General features: G+C 37.2%; 1 protein-coding gene across 1 annotated transcript; it reads right to left on the bottom strand.

The window, feature by feature from the left end:
• Positions 1-8,750: 8,750 nt before the first annotated feature.
• Positions 8,751-9,731, bottom strand: LOC127080041 (uncharacterized). The gene has a single exon (XM_051020375.1). It carries the CDS (start codon positions 9,729-9,731, stop codon positions 8,751-8,753), a length of 981 nt encoding a protein of 326 aa, XP_050876332.1.
• Between the last annotated feature and the right edge of the window lie 18,105 nt (positions 9,732-27,836).

Here is a 27,836-nt window from a genome sequence, read left to right on the forward strand (position 1 = left end):
GAGGAGCTATCAATAGCTGAAAGGGAATGAAGTAGGTCTTCCACTATATATAATTAACAATTTGGTTTAACTCAATATATACTTCTTAATATATTTTTAATTTTGCTCCTGAACTGTCAATTTTGTTCTATACCACATAATTTTATGGAGCCTCTCCATTGTCTGATAAATTGATTTACTCGGTTCCTGTTCAAACTGAGTTAACTTCTGAGACCTTTTGATACATATATTATTATCACTGCCTATGTAGGTTGCAAACTTCCCTTCTCTTAAGCTGAGAATTGCTTAAAAGCTCTAGAAGCACTTACTTATAAGGATGAGCTTACACATATGGGAAAATCCATGGCACTTTATCCTCTGAGTCCTCATCATTCTAGAATGATCCTGACAGTTACTAAAAATTCAAGGCATAGGCATATTTGTAATTCAACCCTGCTTTTAGCATATGCTATTGCAGCTGCTGCTGCTACTTTGAGTTTTCCATGTCCTTTTATAATGCAATATGAAGAAAAGGATAGCAGCAAAGATTCAGCAATGTATGAGAAATATAGCATGAGAGACAGTGAGAACAATATTCATAAAAAAGAAAAGACCTAGAGAAAGAAACTAAAACAAACGTGTAAAGTGATAAAGGCTTTTTTGAAAAAGAGTTCTCATGGATATATATATATAGATTTCTATGCAATAGTTTTCTTTATTACCAATATAAATTTTTATAATTGATGTAACATAGGTTTCTTTTTAAAAGAAAACAATATAAGGGCAGATTTTTTTATCCTCAAAATCTTAAACTTTACTAAAAAGCACTTTATAGTAAGTAAGGATAAGCCAGCACTTCAACAAAGATAACTCATGCATCCAAAACTTGTGCTCACTCTATCACTACATCTTATCTTATAGCGTGCAAGACAAGTTTGGTTAGCACACATGTGCACTAATAAAAATGATTATAATCGTCCATAAGATACCAATATGTACCTAACTGGAAAAAGGTACCTAACTTTATCTAGCACTAATACTATAATTAATACATAAATAAATCATATATTGAGATCTTTGAATTGTACAAGCAAATGGTTGCTCTTTATGCTGCAGAAGTATCATGCAGTGGCACTTCCCAACTTTACAAAAAGCCCTGCAAGTAGTTAATTGTAAGCAAAACATACAATGAATGATAGTAACATGGATACAACATAGAGTATCTCTCCTCCTAAAAAGAAAGTTGATTTTTTAAAATAATTTTTATAATATAACATAATAATTTTTGTGTATAAAAAAATTTTAAAAAAAACTTTTTATAAAAGTATCAAACAAAAATTTGATTTGAATAATTATTTTTAAAATATTATTTTGAATATTTTATTATTTTATTGAAAAAAATTAAATATCAAAATATCAAAAAATAATTTAATATTTAAACTATTTCAAATAATTTTTTATAATAATTATTTTTTAAATACAACTTTTTAAAAAATTATGATTTCGATAATGTTTTAATCTTCAATAATTTATGTTTAGGAGGTCAAAATTAATTTTTTAATTAAAAGGAATATATAAAAAAAACTTGTGATATTTTTAAAAATGGATTTATAAAATTCATTTTAAAAAATATAAAAAAATTTATTTTTTAAAAATAAAACAAATAGAAGCCGAATACATAGATTATTTAATAAATTTAAAAAATTATTTTTTTCTTATAAATTCAACAATATAATTTATTATTTTTTTAAGGTTAAGGCCCATTATATATTGATAATTTAATTAATTTTTTATTATCTAAGCGCCTATATTAATAATTATGTATATAAGTTATTTTTGTAAGTTATTCTCTTGAGAAGAAATAAATTTAAAACAAATAAAGTTAAATAAAGTTAATGAAAACATGTTCTATATAAGACGTCAATATATACATTTTCAGATTGCAAAAGATTTATAACTCGAATGCATTAAAATACATGTATTGATGTGTGTTTTCGAGCTTATAGTTCTTTATTTTATCTTTTAAAACAAATTTAATTAGCTTCTTATGTCAAGTTATTCTTTTATTAACAGCATTAAGTGATAGTTGGAGCAATCATGTATTAGCTAAGTTGTTGAATTGCATAACTTAAGTCAGGTCTAGTAGTTGATAAATAAAGGAGTATTCCAATTAGGCGCCGGTATAAGTTAGCATTACGCATGTATTAAAACGGTCAAATTATTGGCACCACCCACCTCAATTATTCCCTCTCCACATTTTTTAATTTTAAAAAAGCATTGCGAGGAGAAATATTTATGGCAAGGTTGCATCAAAAAATTTAAATATTATCATGTATTGGGAGACATTGTTTCCTCATAACTTCACTTTTTTTCAAAGAGTTTTATCCCTGCAACAAATTTCTCGCTACAACGCAGTTTACTTGTTTTCTTGTAATGCAAAGTCAATAAAAAAAAGATAAATTATCAAAAGCATCGTCTTCTAGCTTGGTTGAGATCATAAAGATAATTATACATTTTAGAAACTTGATTTGGCATAGATGAACGAAGGATAAGAGGAAGAGACATGGATATCTTCTCATAAAAAAATTGTATATGAAAGAATTGTTTGACATCATTTTAAATAATATTATTTTTTAAGATGGCAATGGCCAATAATAATTCAATTGAACGATTATAAATAATATATTTTATAATCAAGATGTTATCTTATCCAATAAATAACTAAGGTATAAAATCTAAGTACGTCATATTTTATTTATAAAAAAAGTATTAAAATATACTATATCGGTTGCTTCACACAATCAAAGGAGTAAACTAATAAAGGGATACGTTTTAAATTTCAGAAACTACATTTTATTTTTTAATTTTTTTATAATGATATTATTATTTTATTTAAATATTAAGTCATTTATTCCTTCGGTTAAACTATCAACTGAGAAAAAATTATTCAATTTTGCCTATAAATATATTTGTTCATTAGGTTTTTCCTTAAAGTAACTCATCTTCTACCACTTCAAACTCATAAACATCATTCTTTGATATGAATATTATTTTGCGCCGACCATATCGACCCTGGACTACAACTGTGGAGGAACTGCAATCCTTTCGGCATCTTATCAAAGAACGAGAACATCCTGCTAGCGAGCACATGAGATCCAAGTCTCAAGTGCATCCAATAGCTATACGCAATTCACTTCTAACTAATAGCATGTTAGTTATTTTCTCTCTACTATATATAGAGAAGACGTTAATTCAGATACTAAGTTTTAAATTCAATTTTAATTCACTCTTCTCCCTCACATACAAACTTAAGCGTATGAATTCTAACCTTATAGGTCAACCCCCTCTTTGTTAGACGAGGGCAACGATCTAGAAGGGGGGTTGAATAGATCGTCAATAAAATTTTCTTCAATTAAATTATGGTTTGAAAATATTTTCTTTGACAAGCGGAAGCTATTCCGAATCGACACTCGTCTATCCGAACCGCTATTGAAAGAATCGAATATGTGTATAAACCGTAAATAAAACTATACTAAATATGAGAAAATAAAATCAATATGTTTTATGCAATACGTTTGAACTAAATTACACAATGATAAACAATTTCCAATGAAATAGAAAACGAAAACTAATTAAGACAATTTCTCGAACACTTAGTTGTCGCTACCGCGAAAAAAGAGTTGACTGACTGTAAAAGGATTCCTCTTAAAAGAAAAGGAAAACACAAAGTCGCCACCGAATTTTATTTATCCCAAGAGAGGAAAGGGGAAATAGTCGATAAAACCCTTAAAGAAAAATGAATACACAAGGGACTGTGCTAACGGATATGGATTGGTCTTGCAACCAAATAATGGGTTCGGAAGTCGTTTACACGAGAGAAAGGTATTAACACATCTCACGTCTATGGTAATCCATGAGAACCATTTAAGTTGTCAGTGTGCGTGGGTATTTATCTATAACTTTATCTTTATTTTTTTAAAGTGTGAAAGAATGAGATTTTTGGGGTTTTTTTATTATGGTGCTCGCCAAGGATTGTGACCCTTGTGCCTACGTATCATTCATCGGGTGATGAAGAATCAAAGCTCCGTAGTTAGGAGTAGAAAATGTTTGTGTGTTGGTTGATTTTACCTTAAAAATGGGTTTTTGGTGTGATGCCCTAAGGCACAAAAATGAGGTTTGATGAGTTGATGTTGTTTTCACCTTGAAAAAGAGTTTATGAAAGAACTGTTTGTGATTAGATTGCACTAAAGTCTATGGGCGGAGGTGAATATTCTAGACAAGCAAGTCAAACGTCTTGTGTCCAAAATAATCAGATTAAGGGTACGAGAGCTTCATCCTTACTCATTCCCCACCACTTAAGGCTCGTGGGACACAATACTAATGGTATTTTTATTGTATTTTGAATTTTGATTATGAAAATTCCATTTTACGTTGGATCAAGGGTTTATTGCTTTTGATTTTGAAATGGCGATGTACAATGAATACTTACAAAGTAATCAAGCAAGGAAATAAAGGGTCTCATTGTAAGATAGCCAAAGACAAAAGCCTTGTGTCTGCAAAAGTGACCTAAGCTAACAAGTGGATAATGGTCTTACAGTCATGTCTCCCTAGAGTAGTGCCATGATGCAATTCTTACAATGAAAGATTGCAAGTTACAGATGAAAAACCAAGTTAAGGCAAAGTGTCAAAATATTATGGCAAGGTCTCAAAGGAAGGGTCCTAAATGAAATTCTCCAAGTCCAATGATTGATTACAGATGAAATGCATCTTTTTGGTCTTAAAATTTTATCATGTTTTTTTATTGTTTTTAAATATGATAACAATAAGTAAAATGACAATGATAAATATGCATGAGAATATATATATACATATATATATATATATATATATATATATATATATATATATATATATATATATATATATATATATATATATATATATATATATATATATATATATATATATATATATATAATGATGATGATGATGATGATGATGATGGGTACTTGAAAGTAAATTACAATGTAATGAAGTTGACCCAAAAATAAATCACAATATGATAAACAAGGTTAACACCAACAAAGGTTAACAATGAATATTTAGTGGTTAGGTAAATGAATAAAGTAACCAATTATAGATTATCTACCCATAGGTCAAAGGACTCAAAATATGGCGCATCAAGGGATAACTTATCATTGATACAAAATATTGAAGAGGATGCATGATCATCTAATAATAGATTTGAATCAATGAAAGTTATACAACCCCAAGTTCATCTATCAATGATTTGAAAAATGTAAGATTATATCACCCAAAATAGTTACAAGTTAACACTTGAATGATTAAATCATGTGCAAGTTAAAAACTGAAGCACAAGTGTTAGAGAGTTAGTGGTTGATGGAAGGAAACATAAACAAAAGATCAACAAGATTAGGATCACAAGTATAGATTCATCTAGGGGTGGAAAAATAGGTCTGACCCATTGGGCATGCTCGTTTTGCCCGCACTTTAATGTGGGATGGGCCAAGGATTTAGGCCCTTACCCTGTAATGTGTCCGCCCCGCCCCGCTCCATTTTTTTCGTGGGCTTTTACGGGCATGAACATTTACATAAACTTTTATATTTTTAGATTTAAAAAGTGCAGTGATCGCGGGCTTTCTCCTCCCCTCCCTCACTTTTTGCGGGGCAGGCCTAAGTTTTAGGCCCGCATCCTCAACTATGACCGCCCCACCCAATTTTTTGCAGGTTTTTGCGGGGCGGGCCTAAACGGGACGTGAATGCCTGTTTGTCACCCCTAGTTTCATCTATGCATCAAATAGTTTAAGTATAGTTCATTAGAGGCAACTTATCAATACCTTAAAGTATCATGAATGATCCATTGATTAGTTTGAAGTATTGAAGGTTTTATCAACTCTAACAACCAAAGTCATGACCAAATAGACTTCATCAACCATCCACAACAAAGGCATGAAAAATTCAACAAAAAGGTCAAAATAAAATAAATAAAGTATGAAATAAAATAAATGGTTAAAAAATAATCAAGGTTTATTTACAAAATATTTTGATTAAAAATAAAATAAGTGATGAAATAAATGAAATTAAAATGCTATAAAATAGGTTAAAAATGAGAAAAATAAGAAAATAGGAGAAAAGGAAATGAAATAAAACTAAAGTGGGGGCACTGGGGGTTGAACCCCTGACCTTGGGGTCAACCCACATCCACTAGGTCAAGCGCCTTTGGTGATGACCTAGCGCATTCAGTGAATAAAATATTAAGATTCAATTAAAAATAAAACACACGCATAAAAGAACCAATTAGAACAAGCCAATGTATTTTTTTAAAATTTGAAACAAAGAAACAACACGCGAATCAACTGTTGTCTTCAACCTTGGAACCTTGGATTTGGACTTCTGCAACTCGTGTTTTTTGAAGGAATCAACCATGGATTCTCCTTCCTATCACATCATCCTTGCCTTGTCCACACTCATAATCCATTGATTGACTCTGAGTGTGGAGAATTTCACATGAACTCAGACATGAACACAACCCTAAAAATAAAATTAAATGATGAATACAGAGCAATCAAAGCTTAGACCATATAGCCTAGCATCAGAGAGGGAAATCGAGTAAGATGTTAACTTATTTGAGTAAAAATAGAGGAGGTAACTACCTTATTTAGATAAGTTTCTGATGAAGGTTCCAATGAGTATGGATAGCTCAGGGAAGGTGGTTTCAATTGGTTTTGGTGTTTCAGAAAGCTTGAAGGATGTTGGGTGAAGGTTTATAGGTGGTTAAGTGAAGTTGAAATGCCTTGAAACTCAGAACTCGAAACTCTGTTTTAAGGGAGGAAAGTTGGGTTTGTAGAAGGGGTTTCTTGGCTTTGGAAGTATGGAATACCTGACTCTACTGGGGAGAAAAAATTTCAGCGACGATTCCTAACAACAGCTGAAATACCTGACTTTCGGGGAAACAAAATAGTTTAGGGGTGATTCCAAGCAATGGTTGGAATACCTGACTGTAGTAAGGGATAATGGTCCCTATAAACTTCCGGGGAGGAATGAGATTGTTCTTGAGTAAGATTTGAAGGTGACTCAAAGAGTATACTTATGTTGCAATGTTATGTATGCAAAAACCGATGTATGCTCTGGTTGTTGGGGATATGCAAATGCAAGGTTTATGCATTGGGCCAAGTATGATTGGGCTATGCGGGGAAAATAATATTGGGGTTGCCAATAATGATTGGCCTTTGTAATGGTACCAAACAAAGTTGAACTTTAAGTTTTCTCGGGGATAGTGAATTGACTTCTTGACATCTTGATCTGGATATGCTGGCATTCAGGTTGCGCCTGGTTTACTTACTGCTGGTTGTTGATCATCCTGATGAGGAGACCTTGATTTGACCAAGTCCAAGGGACTGTGTGGCATTTGGGTATACCAAGCTCATTGAAATATAGTTACCCTTAGATACTTTGAAATAAAAGTAACTTCGATGTTTTCCTTTGAAAGTGTTTTTGTCATTTAAAACCCCTAAATTCTGGCATGCAATATTTATTAAAGAAATTTACATTTCATAAACAAAGTAGAGAAAGTAAAAATATTGATCACATTTGATGGAAGAGACTTTATTGATAAACACTAAACCCTTGAATGGGTAATTTACAAAGGGAAGCAATTCCAAAAAGAGATGATTGTGCAAAAGAAAGTGAAAAACAATAATGGCAATGGGAAAAACTCGAGTTTCTATTAAGTTCCCATTCTGCTATAGTCCCATGTCTTTGAAGTCCCTTGGATCTTGCTTCTGAAGAAGGTGATTGGATTGACTTTGTCGGGGAATACGAAAGATTCTTTGCAAACTGCAACCTCTCGCTTTTAGAATCCTTAATTTTTTCCTAGACCTCCCTTTCGGGTTTTTAGTCTACCGGGATACCCTTTTTTGCATAAGCCGCCCTTTCAATTTTACAACTTATCAAGTTATTTTTTTCAAGCATAGTATTTTTTGACTGTGTTCGCATTCACAGGGGATGGAAGGTCTTCATCATCCATACTTGTGAGTATTAAGACTCCTCCAGAGAATCTTGGGCCAGTGTGAATCAGTAGAATATTTCTTAAGACCAAGTCTCCAACCTTAATACTTCGAGGAAAAACCTTCTTGTCGAATGCCCTATTGAGACACTTTTGGTATAGCTGATCGTGGAAGATGGATGCAAAGCGCTTTTCATCAATTAGGTTGAATTGATCAAATCTTGCTTGTACACACTCAACTTCGTCGAGCTTGACATCGGTCAAAATCCTCAAGGAAGGAATATCTATTTCAACAGGCAGAACTGCATCCATGCCATAAAACAGAGAGAATGGGGGTTTCCCTAATGGAGGTATGTTCGGAAGTACGGTAGTCATAAAATGAAAACATGAGCATCTTGTGCCAATCCTTATAGGTTTCCACCATATTTTTCATGATCTTCTTGATATTTTTATTGGCTGCTTCAACAGCGCCATTCATCTTTGGTCGATACGGTGATGAGTTTTGATGCTCGACCTTTAAGTTCTTACACAATTCTGCCATCATTTTGTTGTTGAGGTTTGAACCATTATCAGTAATGATATTTTTTGGAACCCCATAACTACAAATGATTTCTTTCTTCAAGAAACGGGCCACGACTTGCTTGGTGATGTTCGGTATGAGACTGCTTCCACCACTAGGTTAAATAGTCTATAGCTACCAAAATTAATTAGTGTCTATTCGAGGCAGTTGGCTCGATGTGTCCAATCACGTCAATTCCTCACATGGCAAAAGGCCAAAGTGAAGTTTAGACATTGAGTGGTACTGGTAGTACATGGATCTTGTCAGCATAGATTTGACATTTATGGCATGTTTGGACGTGGCGGTAGCAGTCAACCCCATTGTCATCCAGTAATAACCATCCCTCAAGATTTTATTGACCATTGTGTGTCCATTGGCATGTGTCCCAAAGGAGACTTCATGGATTTCCATTATAATCTGGTTTTCTTCTTGTTTGTCTATGCATCTAAGCAAAATGGAATCATAAATTCTTTTGTATAATACCCCTCTACTCAAGAAGAACTTGGATGAGAGTTTGCGAAGATACTTTTTATCCATGATAGATGCATTTTCAGGATATTCTTGACTCTCCAAGTATCTCATGATGTCATAAAACCAACGATGGCCATCAGACTCATCTTCGGCTGCCAAACAGTAACCTGGTTCGTCCAAGTAGTCAATATGAATAAATGGTGCTTCATTTCTCCACTTGACCTTAAACATGGATGATAAAGGTGCTAAGTCATCGGCCAACTGATTATTCTCTCGAGGGATGTGATGAAAGGTAATCTTGTCGAGGTATGGTATTAGATTTAAGACATGCTCTTTGTAGGGGATCATTTTGTGATCACAAGCTTCCCAATATCCTTTGACTTGGATAATGACCAAGGCTGAATCTCTATAAACTTCAAGGATTTTGATCCTAAGATCAATAGAAGCTTCAATGCATAAGATACAAGCCTCGTATTCCTCCATATTATTGGTACAACAAAAGCACAACCTCGCAGTAAAGGGTAGGTGAAAACCAGTTAGGGATGTGATGACGGCCCCCATTCCATTGCCTTGGGTGTTATAAGCGCCATCGAACACAAGTGTCCAACATGAGCTAGGTTCTGGTTCTTCCTTTTGGCCAGGAATGTTGCAACCCCTTATCAACATGATATCCTCATCAGGGAATTCAAAACACATTGATTAATAGTCCTCCAAGGGTTAATGAGCAAGATAGTTTGACAACAAACTTTATTTGACAACTTTTTGGGTGACATGTTGAATGTCATACTCAGTTAAGGGTATCTGCCAACAGGCGACTCTATCGGTAAGAGCAGGCTTTTCAAATATGTACTTTCCATCATGGATATTAAGAGTGTTTTATGCGTAAGCATGTATTGTCTTGAGGGTTTGGCAACCCAAGCAAGTGTACAACATGTTTTTTCAAGCATAAAATATCTACTCTCGTAATCGGTAAACTTCTTGCTCAAGTAGTATATGGCGTGCTATTTACTTCCAGTCTCGTCATGTTGACCTAGGACACATCCCATTGACCCTTCAAGGACAGTGAGGTACATGAATATAGGTCTTCCTAGCACATTAAGCATCAGAACTGGAGGTTCTTGCAAGTATTCCTTAATCTTCTCAAAGGCATTTTGACAATTGTCATTCCAAATGATTGCTTGATCTTTGCGAAGTAGCTTGAAGATTGGATTGCAAGTGGCCGTGAGGTGAGATATGAATATATATATATATATATATATATATATATATATATATATATATATATATATATATATATATGTATGTGTGTGTGTAATTCGATCTCCCTAAAAATTAATGGACCTCCTTCTCATTTTTAGGTGCAGGCATAGTTTGTATGGCCTTAAAATTTTTAGGATCAACTTCAATGCCTCGTTGGTTGATAATGAATCCCAATAGCTTACTAGATCTTACTCCAAATGTGCATTTATTGGGGTTGAGCCTCAATCTAAACTTCCTAAAGAGTTCAAACAACTTCTCCAAATTGGCTAGATGCTCCTCTTCAGTTTGGGACTTGACAATCATATCGTTGACATACACTTCAATCTCTTTATGAATCATGTCATGAAAGAGTGTCAGTATTGCATGCTGGTATGTTACGCCAACATCCTTTAAGCCAAAAGGCATAATCTTGTATCAAAAAGTTCCCTATGGGGTGATGAAGGTTGTTTTATCCATGTATTATGGAGCCATCCTAATTTGGTTGTAGCCGGAGAAGCCATCCATGAAGAAGAATATAGAGAATTGAGTTGTGTTGTCCACTAGCACATCAATGTGAGGCAGTGGAAAGTCGTCTTTTAGAATAGATCTATTCAAATCTTTGTAATCTACACACATATGCACTTTATCATCCTTCTTAGGTACGAGCATGATATTGGCTATCAACTGGGGATAATTTGAAACTGCCAAAAAACCTGTGATGAGCTACTTTTGCACTTCCTCCTTAATTCTCATTGCCATGTCAGGCCTAGTTCTCTTCAGTTTCTGCATAACTGGAGGGCAATCTTCTTTGAGGGGTAGTTTATGCTCCATAATATCAATATCAAGGTCGGGCATGTCTTGGTAGGACCAAGCAAACACATCCATGAGCTCTCTCAAGAGCTTGATCAATTTTTCCTTTATGTTTTCCCTTAAGGATGAGCCTACTCTGGCCCCTTTTGGATCTTCCTCGGTTCCCAAGTTGATAACTTCTACGGATCCTTCACGTGATTGGATGACCTTTGACTCTTGCCTCAACAGTCGGGCTAACTCTTCAGGGAGTTCACAATCTTCTTCATCGTCTTCGTTAGCGTGAAAAACAGGATTGTTGAAGCCATAAGGGACCATAGCAGTACCATTATCCATGGAAATCAAGGGGGATCTGCATGATTCAAGGTTCATGCTTTTATTTTTATGAGGGAGAAAGAAAAATGAATGCAAGACTTAAAAATAATATAAGAAACACATTGCCATTTTTAATTAAAACGGAAAGTAAAAACAATATGAAAGACAAGGAACACAATTTGGATGTGAAATGATTATTTCATTAATTATTTATTGATGGGAAAATCTTAAAAGGGGGCCATACAAATGGTTCCCCATGCATTGGACAAAGCATGGGTTCTTTTTGTTTTCAAAGCAAGGTAAAATAAACGGAAAATTACTTTTCAATCATAATCACTCTGGGTAACTCTGTTGCGGTCCAATTTCCGAGCTCTTGACCTTCAATCCACTGGTACACAACTCCTTATTCAACAACAACACTAACTCCTTCCTCTTCTACTGCACATGTTTGTTCGTCTACGAGGTGTCCAACGCTTGTAAAGATATCTAGTATCGGGAGCACTTGTCCCTCCACATAATTTGGCTTTAGTTTCTTCACATTTTAGGAATGGTATACCAAACCAAAGTGGTCCTTGTTGACATGCCACTCTAATACTCTTCCCTAACCTTCGTAGCATCCAACCTTGATCACGGTTTTCACATCTTGCCAAGAAGCCATTGGAAAATCAACTTCCTTCACTTCCCTCAGGGGGCCATCATCTCCACATTAACCACCTCAAAGGATTCAAATGGGGTTTCATGCACTTCACCGCCAACCTCAATGTAGAGAAACGACGCTAAGTGACTTACCATGATATCTTTTTCACCTTCAACCACCACTAGCTTATTGTTGATCAAGAATTTCAGCCTTTGATGGAGAGTCTATTTGATAGCTCTAACCGAGTGGGTATGTGGTCGCCCAAGTAGAGAACTTTAAGCGAGGTATATTCCCATGACAAAAAAGGTAATAAAGAATGTATGGGATCCAATTTTTATTGTGAGGTCAACTTCCCTAACCACCGTCCTCCTCGAGCCGTTGAAGGCCTTCACAACTAACTCGCTTGGTTTCACACAAGCCCTTTAATGGTCAACTTAGACAATGATCTCTTTGGTAGAATGTTCAAAGATGAACTGGTATGTACCAACACCCTAGATAAGATAGTGCCTACACATTCGATGTAAATGTGTAGAGCCTTATTGTGATTTCTCCCCTCGGGTGGGAGCTCATCATCATTAAACCCCAAACTTATATTGGCAGCAATGTTGTTGACTACCCCTTCAAATTGACAAATAGAAATTTCTTGCAGAACATGGGCGACCCTCAAGAATTTTACCAAAGAATTTCTATATGCTTCTGAGCACATTAGCAAAGAAAACATTGAGATCTTCGACGGCGTTTGGTTGAGTTGATCAACTACCTTATAGTCATTTTTCTTAAATGATGCGTAAAAACTCCTCCGCCTCACTGATGAGTGGGGAATCTTGCCTTTGTAGACGGCCCTTAACTTGTTTTCCTTTATCTTGACTTGAGGTCCCTCCATTGTCAAGGATAGGCGGCACCAGTGTAAATACCCTTTAATTCCTTGTCACTCCACCAATTCCGGTTATATTCATCGTTGGCTCATTGACTACCACGGGCTCCTCTTGCACCCTTTGTCCGTGGATATAGAAAGTTGATTCATAGATCCAAGGCATTGTTTTTGTGTCCCCAGATGGAAAAAGGGGTAGATATTGTGATCAATAGAGGAATAATTGGGTCCACCAATATGGTCATCGGAGATAAATCGTAAGGAATTTCCAGGGGTTGGACTTCATCGTATGGGATCTCCAGTGTTGCTACATCTCCACTACTGGAGAGATGCTCTACAACTATGATTCCTTTTTTCATCAATTCTTGGATAACATATTTCAAAATTTCACAATCTGGGGGGTCAATTAAATAATGCTCACAGTTAGCATCACAAACAGGAAACAAACTACTTGTCAATAATTGTTCCTTAATATTAATCATGGGGGTCTTTAACTCGTCCACTCAGAACACCAATCTTCTTCCTTCCTTAACTTCTACCATATTTTCCGCAGGCTTGTTATGTGGCAGCATTGGATTGTTGTTCACATTCGAGCCATTAGGCGCAAATGTGATTGCCTTTGATTCTATCAATTCTTGAACTTTGTTTTTCAAGGCCTTGAAATTTTCTATTGAGTGACCGGGAGCTCTGGAGTGGAACTCGCACTAGGAATTTGCATCATAACCGGGAGGAAGGACTGCTGCTGGTGGTCTTAGCTCCCTCAACTACACTAATGAGCCACATAATAAGTATGATAATATACGACTGTATGGCATAGAACGGGATCAAATCTCCTATCCGGTCTTCATTGTCGTTATTGTTATTGCGGATGATAATGTTGTTGTTGTTGATATGGTTGTCATTGTTTATATGGAGCTGGTTGTTGGGCTTCTTGTTGATCATTTGGAATGGTAAAAGGTTGCTGATTTTGTGAGACAACAACCACTTGCTGGTATGAATCACGATATGTCAGGGTTCTTCCTCTTACAACAACGGTATCATTAGCATCCCCTTCCCTTTTCTTCCCATAGGCTACATAGGGCTTCTTCACCACATCAGATGCACTGGTTGCATTATGAATTTTACCCATCTTGATCATATTTTCTATCCTTTTGCCTGTAAGGACTAGATCAGAAAGTCCTGAGGACGTGCTTCCTACCATTCTGTCCAAATAAGGCCCTTGGAGGTTAACCATAAACATGTCTGTCAATTCCCTCTCCAACAATAGAGGTTGTACCCTTGCTACAAGCTCTCTCCAACGTTGCACATACTCTTTGAAAGTCTCGTCGGACTTTTGAGTAAGATTTTGCAGTTGGGTGCGATTGATTGCTATGTCTATGTTGTATTGGTAGTGTTTTAGGAATGCCTTGGCCATATCCCTCCATGATCGAATGTGAGTGCCTTCCATTTGTATGTACCACTCTAAAGAGGCCTCACTCAAGATGTCTTAGAAGAAGTGCATAAGCAATCTATCATCATCAGATTAGGCGTCCACCTTGCGGCAGTAAGATCTAATGTGTGTCCTAGGGTCACTGGCTCCCTTGTATTTTTCAAAGTCGGAGACCTTGAATTTAGCTTGTATAACTACGCCAGGGACAAGACATATTTCAACAGCGTCGATACCAATTGCATTGGAGTCCTCCATGGCCTTTAGCTTCTCCTCAATAGCTCGGACTTTCTTTTCCACTTTGTTGGCAGGTGGGCCAAAAGTGCCATAGACAGAGCCGACTCTTGGACTAAAGAAAGCATCGTGTTGATCATCAATCTCAATAACCGGAGGGTTGAGGACAGAAGGAGGAATAACACAAGGTGTTGTGATAGGAATTTGAATATGAGGGTTTCCTTGAGGAAGTAAGGGGTTATGCATGGTGGCAGGATTGGTAGAAGGATTGGAAACAACAGTGGCAGCAACAATGGATCTTTGTTGCATGTGTTCTTGGATCTTGGCCATGATTTCTTTCCCTCGAGCGACAACTTAGATAGTCTTCATTAGTTGTCACATTTATGCTCGCACTTGGGACATGTCTTCATGTAGGGCAGCCTGATTCTGCTCTAGTTGATCCATTATAGCTCCCTGGTTGTTGCGTGTATAATAAGAATGCCGGGAAGTCAGCTTGTTATAGTGGTTACTATGGAAAAAGAGTAATGATGAGTTTGAGGTTTTTGTTTTGAAAAATGTTGCATGATATATGAATGCATTTTTTTATTTTTATTAATTATTAATGCAAAAGCTCTTAGTTATTATGTTATTTATTATGAGGAATGCTTAAAATTTTATCATTGCAATCAAGAATGTATAAGCACACACAAAAGTGGATCATCAAGAAACTTCATTCATCCATTGTAGGGAAACAAATACAAGTACAAAGGAATTGCAAATACAAGTTCTTGAAAACAAATATGCAAACTAGACGTCGACCCTAAAGGCAACCTCTTGGGACTTGCGGAGAGCTTCGATATCGGTGATAAGTTCCACAATAGAATTCTTACAAAATTTGAAATAGTTCAATACTTCAAGAGGGGTGTTTACGGCGCACATGATCAAATCCTTCTCCTTCAATTTCTCGGGAATGTCTTGGAGGGTGTAATTGGTCGGCACAACCATGTTTGCATATTTATTCTTCCACTCGTTGTAGAGTATTTGGAGGTTTTGGATTATACCATCCATTTGAGACATTGTAGCTTCTTCCCCAAGGAATCTCTCTTCCCAATATTGGCGATCATTTTGGAATTCCATGTAAGCTTGATCAAAGATTCTCTTCTTCAAGTCCTTGATTTGCTCACAACCTCTTCCAAGTTGGAATTGCTCACGCAAGAAGCTTCGATAGATCTTCTCCCTTTCTAACTGCTCTTGAGCCAAAAATCCTTGCACTCCTTGGGAGTGTTTCTAAGCTTTAGGATTTGGGCTTCATAATTCTCCCTAGCTTCCTTCTTCATAGCATTTGACCATTCAACAGTTTTCTCAAGGTCCTTAATAGTGTGTTAGGCTTGATCTATCTTGTTGTTGTGGAAGTGTAGCTCAAAATTAGCTCCTAGAAGAGCACCACCTACCCATTCTCTTTTCCCTTCAACCTCTCTCAATCTCTTTTTGTTTCACTTGAACTCTTCTTCGACTTGCTTACCCTTGTCTTCCAATTCATAGTTTTGTTGCTTGATACGGCTGAGTTGGACTCGTAATTGAGTGTTCTCCAACTCAAGCTCTTGGATTTTGTTGGTAAGCTTGTCAACACCTTCTTGCAAGATGGGTTCTGGTTCATGCATTAAAGGGAATGATGAAGAATAAAAAAGGAAAGACATCTTGACATTTCAAGCTCTCTCTTTCACGCATAGGAGGTAGGGTTCCTTGGATAAGATGTTTTTCTTTCCCCATTCTTGGTCAATTCTGACTATATATTTCCAAGCTATCTTCACTCTTTTCACAGTCGGATTGAGTGGGTCCATATTGTTGATAATGAAGGGCACAAGGTCTCGATATTTGGGAGGACTCAGCATGACATGCCCAAGTTGTCTTTTAAGTATCACGAGGTTATAGTTGATGCAACCACGTGAACCTATTAGATGTAAGTTTGGGAACCCCCCACATTTGGATATGACTTCCTTAGTTTCCCACTCTCTCTTATACCATGGGATAGATCTGGAGGAGAAAGAAGCAAACATTTGGGGCCATGAGAGATTGCTAAAGGAAAAGGGTCCTCTTTGGGGCATGTGAGTCCTCATCCACAAATGTAAGAGTGGAGCACAACAAAGGAAAGATCTTCATCTTTTCTCATTCCTTGTATGGAAGGTATGCTAGAAATCCACTAGCAAGAAGGGCACTGGATTATCAGTTAATAATATCTCCACTTCCAAATGGTCTACAAAATTGTCTATGTTCGGGAATAGAACAATTCCATGGATCAATAATGCCAAGGTTGCGCTACAGAGATTTGCCTTCTCTTCTTTGATCATTTTCTAAGCACGATTTTTTAGAAACTTCCTTGTGAGACCCTTGACTTAACCTTTGGGTGTCCAATTGGCCACCACTTCATTTTCATTGATACCCAAAACTAAAGCTAGCTCGAACAAAGTAAAGCCTTCTTCCAACTTGGGGAAGGGATTGTAGATTTTGATAGATTTGTTGAGAAGTCTCTTAACCTTTTCAGTTAGGAGGTCCAAGATATTGCCATAATTTACTTGGAACTTGTTGTTTTTAAAGATTTAATCCTAGAGCTGAGAACCTTCAAGCTATCAGTTTGTGGCTCTTTATATCTAAAGAGAATGTACTCTTTCTTGGTGGAGGATTCATGATTTTTTTGTAAAATGTCTTGTATTCTTGAGATAAACAATGAGATGCTAAGATCTTTGTTTATTGTGATTATGATGAATGAATGTTTATGAATGCATGGATGGGTGAACATATTAATGGTTAACAAAATTCAGGCACGAGCTCATAATCTGAGATCATTGTGATGAGGAATGTGGTTTAATAATGACTACTTTCAAACCAAGGTTCTCACTTTGCAAGATCTAGGGATTTTGAGACATTGGGTTTAGACACTGCTCTTAGAGTGATGGACTCTAATGAAGATAAGGATGATTACGCCAAGAGCTTGACGATCATGAATACCTATATAAGAGACTATTCTAAGTGAGGTTCTCGCATGTCCCTTACGAGAAGAGCTTCTCGGTGGCTAATACTACTCCACCTCTTAAATCTCAAGCTTACTCTAAGACTTGGGTAGAGTCTTTCAGACAGGGTCTATTTGCAATCATTATCAACCAAAAGTAAAGATAAATAATAAAAGAAAAGAAAAGGATAAATCCCCCACATACGTGAAAAGACAACCTAAACTAGGCGTGAATTGCTTTGGGAAACTGGGTCCCCAACAGAGTCGCCAACTGTCGCTACCGTGAAAAAGAGTTGTTTGACTGTAAAAGGATGCCTCTTAAAAGAAAAGGCAAACACAGAGTAGCCACCAAATTTTATTTATTCCAAGAGAGGAAAGGGGAAATAGTCGATAAAACCCTTAAATAAAAATGAATACATAAGGGAGTGTACTAACGGATATGGATTGGTCTTGCAACCAAATAAAGGGTTTGGAAGTCGTTTATGCGAGGAGAATGTATTATCAGCCCTCACATCCATGGTACTCCATGGGAACCATTTAAGTTGTCATTGCGCGTGTGTATTTATCTATAAATTTATCTTTATTTTTTTTAAAGTGTGAAAGAATGATATTTTTGGGTTTTTTTATCATGGTGCTCGCCAAGGATTATGGCCCTTGTGCCTACGTATCGTTCGTCGGGTAATGAAGAAGGGTTTTCGATGTGATGCCCTAAGGAGAAAAAATGAAGTTTGATGAGTTGATGTTGTTTCTACCTTGAAAACGGGTTTATGAAAGGATTGTTTGTGATTAGGTTGCACTAAAGTCCATGGGCGGAGGCAGATATTCTAGACAAGCAAGAAAAGCGTCTTGTGTCTAAAATAATAAGGGTAAGGGTAGGAGAGCTTCATCCTTACTTGTTCCCCACCACTTAAGGTTCGTGACGCACAATACTAATAATATTTTTATTATATTTTAAATTTGATTATGAAAATGCCACTTGACGTTGGATCAAGGATTTATTGTTTTTGATTTTGAAAATGGTGATATACAATGAATACTTACAAACTAACCAAGCAAGAAAATAAAGGGTCTCATTGTAAGGTAGCCCAAGAAAAATCCTTATGTGTGGAAAAGTGACTTAAGCTAACAAGTGGATAATTGTCTTACAATCATGTCTTCCTAGAGTAATGCCATGATTCCATTCTTACAATGAGAGATTGCAAGTTACATATGAAAATCCAAGTTAAGGAAAAATGTGAAAAGATTATGGAAATGTCTCCAAGCAAGGATCCTAAATGAAATCCTTTAAGTCCAATGATTAATTACAGATGAAATGAATCTTTTTGGTCTTACAATTTTATCATGTTTTTTATTGTTTTTGAATATGATAACAATAAGTAAAATAACAATGATAAATATGCACGAGAAGATATATACAACGATGATGATGATGATGAATACTTGAAAGTAAATTACAATGTAATGAAGTTGACATAAAAGTAAATCACAAGATGATAAAAAAGGTTAACACTAACAAAGATTAATGACGAATAGTTAGTAGTTAGTTAAATGAATAAAGTAACCAATTTGGGATTATCTATTCATAGGTCAAATGACTCAAAATATGACGCATCAAGGGATAACTTTTCATTGATGCAAAGTATTGAAGAGGATGCATGATCATCTAACAATAGATTTGAACTAATGAAAGTTATACAACCCCGAGTCAATCTATCAATGATTTGACAAATGGAAGATTATATCACCCAAAATGATTACAAGTTAACAGTTGAATGATTAAATTATGTGCAAGTTAAATATTGAAGCATAAGTGTTACAGGGTTAGTGGTTGATTAAAGCAAACGTAAACAAAAGATCAACAATATTAGGATCAAAAGTACGGCTCCATATATGCATCAAATGGTTTAAGTATGGTTCATTAGAGGCAACTTATCAATACCTCAAAGTATCATGAATGATCCATTGATCATTCATGGATAGGTTTGAAGTTTTGAAGGTTTTATCAACCCTAACAACCAAAGCCATTACCAATAGACTTCATTAACCATCCACAACAAAGGCATGAAAAAGTCAACAAAAGGGTCAAAATAAAATAAATAAAGTATGAAATAAAATAAATGGTTAAAAAATAATCAAGGTCTATTTACAAATATTTTTATTAAAAATAAAATAAGTGGTGAAATAAATGAAATGAAAAAGAAATAAAATAGGTTAAAAATGAAAAAAATAAGAAAATAGGAGAAAAGGAAATGAAATAAAACTAAAGTGGGAGCGTTGGGGGATGAACCCCTGACCTTGGGGTCATCGGGTAAACCCTCATCCACTGGGCCAAGCGCCCTTGGTGATGACCTAACGCATTCAGTGAATAAAATATTAAGGTTTAACTAAAAATAAAACACTCGCACAAAACAAACAATCAGAACAAGCCAACGTATTTTTTTAAATTTGAAACAAAGAAATCGCGCGCGAACCAACTATCGTCTTTAACCTTTGAACCTTGAATTTGGACTTCTGCAACTCGTGTTTTTTGAAGGAATCAACCATGGATTCTCCTTCATAACACACCATTGTTGCCTTCTCCACACTCATTAGTCGTTGATTAGCTCTGAGTGTAGAGAACTTCACATGAACTCAGACATGAACACAACCCTAAAAATAAAATTAAATGATGAATTGGGAGCAATCAAAGCTTAGACCATAGGGTTTAGCATCAGAAAGGGAAATTGAGTAAGATGGTAACTTGTTTAAGTGAAAATGAAGGAGGTAACTACCTTATCGAAATCAATTTTTACTGAAGGTTGCAACGAGTATGGATAGCTCAGGTGTCGCATCCGTGAAAAACAACCGGCGGGCTAAAACAAAAAACAAACAGAGCCGCCACCGTGCGTTATTTATCCCAAAAGAGGGAAAGGAAACGCTCAGAGTAAACCTGGGAAAGCATGGTCTCGCGACCAAAGAGATGGGATCGGGAGTCGGTTACGCAAGGGGAAGGTATTAGCACCCCTCACGTCCGTCGTACTCGACGGGATCCATGCTCAAAAGATAGAAAAAGGTTGCTAAAACAAAACACACACACACACACACTGAAGACAACACAGGTGGGAAAAGGGGGAAGATGGCTCGCTAGGACATCGCATCCTATGCCTACGTATCTCGTCTGGAACGAGAATCAGAGCTACCGTAGTTCGGCTCACGCACGCCGAAACAAACACACGCACAGAAAGGCAAACATGGAACCCGAACGCCAATAACTGGACTTACATCAGCTTCCGAACCAAACAAACCCACACTGGAAACCAGATGCCACTTGATGGACTTATACCGGACTCCAAGCACACAACAAGAGGATACGGAATGCCAATCACTGGGCTTACATCCATCTCCTACACACACAAGAAGAAACAAACAACAAGCTACTAGGGAGTCGGGAACTCGAGCCTAGCAACTGTCAAGCAAACACACACAAAAAGAAAAAGAGTTTGCCCGGAGAGATCTCGTGCGACCTCCTGCCTACGTACCTCATCTGGTATGAGGATCAGGGCAACGTAGTTCCCCTCAACAGGGGAGAAAATTCTAACCAGATACAAAGGGAGACACACTACTAGGGAGCTGGACTCGAGCCTAGATGTTATCATGCATCATTGCCCTATGTTATGGTTTCTATCTACTTGCACAACAACAAGCTAATCCTAACCAGGAAAAAGCAAAGCATGCAAACATAAGCAAAATAAAGCAAACACTTCACATTTAGCACACACTATATCCAGTCAAAAAGTGGGCTCAAACAAAGGGTCAGACTGCCAAGGCAAGTCATCTGTACAAGGGTGGTGTTAGCTCTTAACCCTGACATTGAGAGTCAGGGTGAAGCTGATGAAAGGTGAGTGAAGATTAGACTTCACAGCTCTTATCCCTGGCCAGGGAGAGCTTTAGACAAAAGAGTGTGGGTTCAGAAAGTGGGAACCCTTCTACACGCATGACTCTGACTCAACTGATCTTGGGTTAATGTCCCAATGCATCAACACAGTGGTGTGAGCAGAGGGACGACTCAACAAGAATAGCAGGGGATGGATTGCACATCCCTTGGGTTTTGCCAATTGCCTTAATCAAGGTCTTTTCCTGCTTGGGGACAAAGTTAAACAATCACAAACATCGCCTCTTAAGGAGGACTTCAGACAGGTGCCTGGCCAAGTAACAGGCCAGGTCTTCCAGACTACATGGAGTTAGAGTGTTCTACCTCTATTTGGTTAAACAACCAAGCAACAGCAAGCAAGTTCTCAAAGAACTATTAGCAACTAATGTACCTGAAATCAATCAAATACAATCAGTATACCAGTCACAAAGTCAAAACAAACAGACAAGAACCAACAGTCAATGTATAATCAGACAATGCACTATCAACTCAAGTGAGCCAAGCACAAGCTCAAAGCAAGTGAGCCAAGCATCCTACAAAATAAACCAAGTTAGTCCATAACAAGCATATAAACCAAACTCAATCAACTTGAATTAAACTCTTCAAAGCATTTGCTTCTTCAACCTGAAAATCACATTCAAACGTGAGAAACAAGACCACTAGGACAAGCCTAGGGTCCAAAGGAGATGAAAAATTCAAAACAGCAAGTAAAAATTGATCAAAACCAAGATTTATCAAGCAAGAAGAGAATCCAATTGGTCTCACACCAAAACTATGCACCAAATCCATTTCATATACAAAACATGCCAAACTATGCACTTTGGGAACACATTGGAGCAAACAGAATGATCACAATCAAATCAATATCAAAACAGCTCAATAAATTCCACAAAAATTCAAACCTAAACAGAACACAACCAATGAGCATTATACCAAATTTCAGGTTATTGGGATCAAGGGAAGTAGGTCAATGAAATTCAAAAAGTCCAGACAAATTCAAGCAAGCCAACACAAGGCATCAAAACAAGCATCAACTTCCATCAATCATAGAACAGAGCCAAAACATGAGAAATGAATGAGACCAAAGCCAAAATGTTCTATAAGATGTCTAAAATGCTCATACCAAATTTCACATCCATCCAATTAATGACCAGAATTTCACAAAGCAAATACAAACATGTATCACAAAAAATCAACAAATGACCAAACAGGGGGAAAAATTCCAAACAAATAGGAAAATCTATCAATAAATCCAGAACAATTCCCATGTATTCTTAACATCCATATTCTCAATCATGCAAAAATTCAGCTCAATCCAATGTCCACAAGCATGGTAAATAAAATCATGAAATTTCACTAAGCATGGTGTGACACAAATTGTCACACCTCTATTCAAAAAATCATATCTCATCAACCAGGGACTCAAAAATTGCAAACCATACATCAAAATCACCAGAAAAGAGTCAATAATAGGCATGTAAAATTTCATGAATTTCTATGGAAGCATCAAGATTTCACAAGCAAAATGGCATGGCATACACAAATTGGACACATTCAATCAAACCCTAGGCAATTTTATTTTTCACTCGTGCACAAAAATATTAAAATTCATCATAAAAAACTACACATCACAAGGAGAATGGTGCAAAAAACCTCATCAAATTTGGACAAGAAATGACTGAGATATGAATTTTTTAAGATCATGGATCAAAATGAAATGAAATGGAAAAAGAAATGAAATAATACAAATTAATATGTCACAATGGCAAAGTTGTAATTCTGAAGCAGCGAAGCCAAAACGCGGCGTTTAAATAAATGAGATGGCGCTACACTATTGGCTAATGGTGGCGGTAAACACCAAATTCAAACGAGGCCAGGCAAAAATGGATCAAATGCATGCTGAAGCGCGTTCTTGATCAAGTTCATCACACAAAATTCCAGAAAATTCATCAAGAACACATCTCAACCAAAATGAGCAAATCGTATATGGTTGGAATCATCATGCAATGTACATCATGGATATGGCAAGCATTTGACCTAACTCTAATCACACAGCACAGATCGAGCGAAAATAGGTTTCACATTCAAATTTCAACTTAAGATATCTCACTCGATTCTCAATGATTTTCAATTCTACAAGCTGCATGCTACTCTATGATCAAAGACCTACACAAACCACATCACAATTCAAGCAATGGTTGAGATCAAATTTTTACCTTAAGATGATGGCAGTGCTCGATTCTTGTGTTTCCAAGCCTCTAATGCCAAAATAGATGAAGATTAAGGCTGTGGAAGTTGATTGGAATGGATGTCTCAGCTCAACTATGCTCCAGATCGAAGAATCAACAAAATGCCATAGATGATCAATGTCATGACAGTTCCAATTCTTCACTCTTTTGGCCTTGATTTTGTGAAACAGTCGTACACAAGCATTGGTAGGTGATGGATCCAACAAGAAACAGCACAATTGATGATGAATTCTTGATGAAAATTGATGAAAAAGTTTGAAGAAGCTTGAAGAAGATAGAGAGGTTTTGGATGAAAAGTTGGTTAGATCTGAAATTGTGAAATGTGTTTATGATTTTCTGTTACAATTATCATTTTATACCATGCCTTAATCCACTTGTTAATCACAATTAGCAAAATGGAAGTGATTAGTGAAATGTAGTTTTCATGTGAAATGGCCAATATGTCCTTTTGCAAAATCAGCCAACGCAACAGTAAAAACCAGTTCAAACAAGTCACATTGATCATTTGGAATGTGTTGAAATTGGTTTGGTATGCAAAATCCATGTATTTCACAAAATCACCCTTTTCCCACCAATTTTCAAATAGTTCACTTGAAAAATGACTTTTTGCCATGATGATTTTTGATGAAATGTGATGATGCATCATGAAAGTACACGTAAAATGTGGTTTTCTCAAAGAAAGATCACCCAATTTGGCCATTCCATTCAAAAGTTATGCCACTTTGAATTTCAACATTTTTGGAAAATGATTTGATCATAACTTGCCAACCACACATGAGAAATGAGTGTTCTTGGACTTTTTGGAAAGGTGAGAGCAAGATCTACAACTTTCATGTTGAACAAAATTTCATTTGAAGCATTTTTGGACATGTAATTTTGAGATGAAAAACTTTCCATTTTTGGAAACTTTCAATTATAGGTCACTTTCTATTTTTGGAAAGTTTCCATCTGACTTTATTTTCTCCATTCTTGATGTTTGAAATGCCAAATGAAACTTGTTTAGACATGAATGAAGTGTATCCAACCCTCTCCCACCTCCAAATCCATCAATTCAGGCCCAGTTGACCACAGTTGACTTTTCTGATTGAAAGATGAATTTGGCTGTGCACTGATCAAGTTGAGCCTCAAACCCCTGATGAAATGGCTCAATGATGAAACCCTAGCTTCCATAAGCTCAAAATAATCATGTGATGATCCCCATATCCATTGTAGACCCCATCTCCTTGCCAAGCCCTGATTGGCCCAATGCAGCGGATTCAACTGATTAGGGTTGACCAGTGGTCAAAACCCTAATCCCAAGGAACCTGATCAGGACTAATAAACCATGATGATGATGATGTATCATTTCAACCAAGATCAAGCTCAATCTCCTTGAGGAATCATAAAACCCTAGTTTGAAACACACACCCTCAGATGATTAATGATCCAGTCAATGAAACCCTCAGCTTAAATCTCAACCTCTTATCTTCTGACCAAGACCTAGGAGGATGACTTGCACAATGTTTCCACATGATATGCAATATGCAATGCCTAATGACCTAAACATGAAATGCAACATGCTAAGCTAGTCCCAAGAGAGGAGGGCAAATTTTGAGGTGTTACAGCTGCCCCTATTCAATCCACTGTGAACCTGTCGATATGAATAGCCTCGGCTTTCAGATGATCAGGATGAAGAGTGATTGAATACCAAGAACAGACGAATAATTTGCACTCTGATTGGAACTAATTAACAATGCCTGTCAGAATCGGCAAAGAAACAATCTTGCAGAAAAATCCGTCTGGTACGGAGAAAGTCGGCCTGATCACCGAAACAGAAACATTAACCTGTATACCAAAATAAATGGTAACACAGGGATAGCCATGGCCTGAACACCACACATCCGCTGGGGATTATCATCTCTTTTTAATGCTTTTCTTGAACCCCGAAATTTTCTGATTGCTCTTCCCTTTTTTATTTTCTTGAACCCCAAAATTTTCTTTCGCGCAAATGATCCCGGATCATTGCATTTGAACCCCGATACCTTGTTTGCCAACATAATGAACCCCACTCTCCATTTGAACCCCAGTCGCCTGACGATAGCTCGCGATCGCCATTGTGAACCCCGTTCTCCAGAAAACACCTCGTGTCTCCTTTTCTCCATTTGAACCCCGCTCTCCAGAAAATGCCTCAACATTTCCCTTTCTCCGTTTGAACCCCGTTCTCCGCTTTCTTGTGATAATTCCGCTGGCAACGTCGGAAATAACACCCAACACCACTCTGAGGGCGACATATCAGAGGGTATACCTTCACAAAAGGAAGGTAACATGTGCATCTCTTCCTCAGAAGACACCCATAACGACCTCCATTAGCCTCAGCCAAAGTCTAAGGTGACACATGAACAGAAGATAATCCTGCGGACCCCATTCCGAATATAATCTTCAACTCCAATCTCCATTTGAACCCCGATCTCCAGAAAATGTCTCAACATTTCCTTTCCTCCAATTGAACCCCAATCTCCAGAAAATGTCTCAACATTTCCTTTTCTCCATTTGAACCCCGATAGTCGCACTGATCGCGTCACATTTTTTTGATTTCATTTCCATCTCCGCCCGACGGAAAAGATTTCTCCAGCATCGCACTACTGGGAAACCTCGCTAATCTGACATCATGATGCTAAACTCCTCAGAGCAACATCTTCCCCATCCGGCGGAACCAAAACCTCAAGCGGTAACCACGGCTCGAGTCGCGCTGATCGCGTCACATTTCCATCTCTGTCCGACGGAAAAAATTTCCTCCAGTATCGCACTACTGGGGAAGTACTGTTGATAAAAATACAGTGCCACACTCCTCGGAGCAACACCTTCACCCTTAGGCAACCACCTCTCAAACAGTAACCACGGTTTGAGACTAGCCTATGCTTGCAATATGATGCATGATTCATTTTTCAGCGTAATGCTCCATAATTATGGAAATGCTACGCGATTTATTATGCAATATGCTATGCTATTTACATGATGAATGTATAAAAATTATCCCCCTCAAGGGACTCTTCTAGGGAGCTCGAGACACTCTGCTGAGGATCTCGCCAATACTCCGATCTCCACCCTGCTGGGGAACAGCACTGCTGTTGGGGAAAAACCCCCTTTGCACCCGGTCCGCTTGGGGATATCGCTGGGGATAAGAACCATCAACACTCTCTGTGGGGAAACAACAGTCCTTGACTTGCTGGGGATGCAACACTCCAGACTCTGTTTGGGGAACCACCACTCACAGATACCTCCGCTGGGAAATAGCCACCTTCAGACCTGGCGACTGGGGAAGTATCGATCTGAAACCTGTTGGGGATAACCATCCTGACCCTGCTAGGGAATCCACAGACCTTGAATCTGCTGGGGATTTAGTCGTTCTGACTCTGCTTGGGGAGGAGGACAGTCTGGTATTGAACACCCGTCGACTCGTCGAATCACGGCATTCATATCCAACTCCCATGTCATCTTTCCAATTTTGAGAACTCCCAGACTCGTCTGGACCTTTTCTGCTCCATCATCTTGTATTCCCAACCGCTCCGAGCTCGACGGAGAGCGAACTCCTGGGATTATACAGACTTTTCAATCTTCTGACTTTGAAGAATCTTCTTGATTAATTTCAAGGGTCGCCGTACGTCGCGTCGTCGTCTTTCATTGTGCCGTTATTCATTCGTCCCTGATTGGACTCCATGGGGATTGTTTTGTCAACAGCTTCCGCATCACAACCTGCAAGTGAGTGAAAATATCTAACAGGACCTGCAAAAAAGATCGTTAGATAAAACCGTGCCCCAGGCGTGTCAAGATTTCAACACTTGGGTCACTCAACCTTCCGAATAAGATTTCAAGCTTCAATCTTATAAGCATGCATTGGAAGGGACCTGTATGTCTTAAAATGCAAGATTCTTTATCAAAAATAATTGGATGTTTTTGCAATCAAAGCGGTAATGAAGAACAAAAACAAAATTATTTGACTGAATATGCATTTTATTGATTGAAAAAGTGTGGCTCAAAACCGAGCAATACAAAGGAAGCAATTCCTGAAAAGAGGTAATTGCGCACAAAAGGAAAAATCTATCCTAATGGCAATGTGAAACCCGTGATCTCATCGAGTTCCAACTCAG

This window comes from Lathyrus oleraceus, chromosome 5, assembly GCF_024323335.1.
Source record: "Lathyrus oleraceus cultivar Zhongwan6 chromosome 5, CAAS_Psat_ZW6_1.0, whole genome shotgun sequence".
Taxonomy (NCBI): domain Eukaryota; kingdom Viridiplantae; phylum Streptophyta; class Magnoliopsida; order Fabales; family Fabaceae; genus Lathyrus; species Lathyrus oleraceus.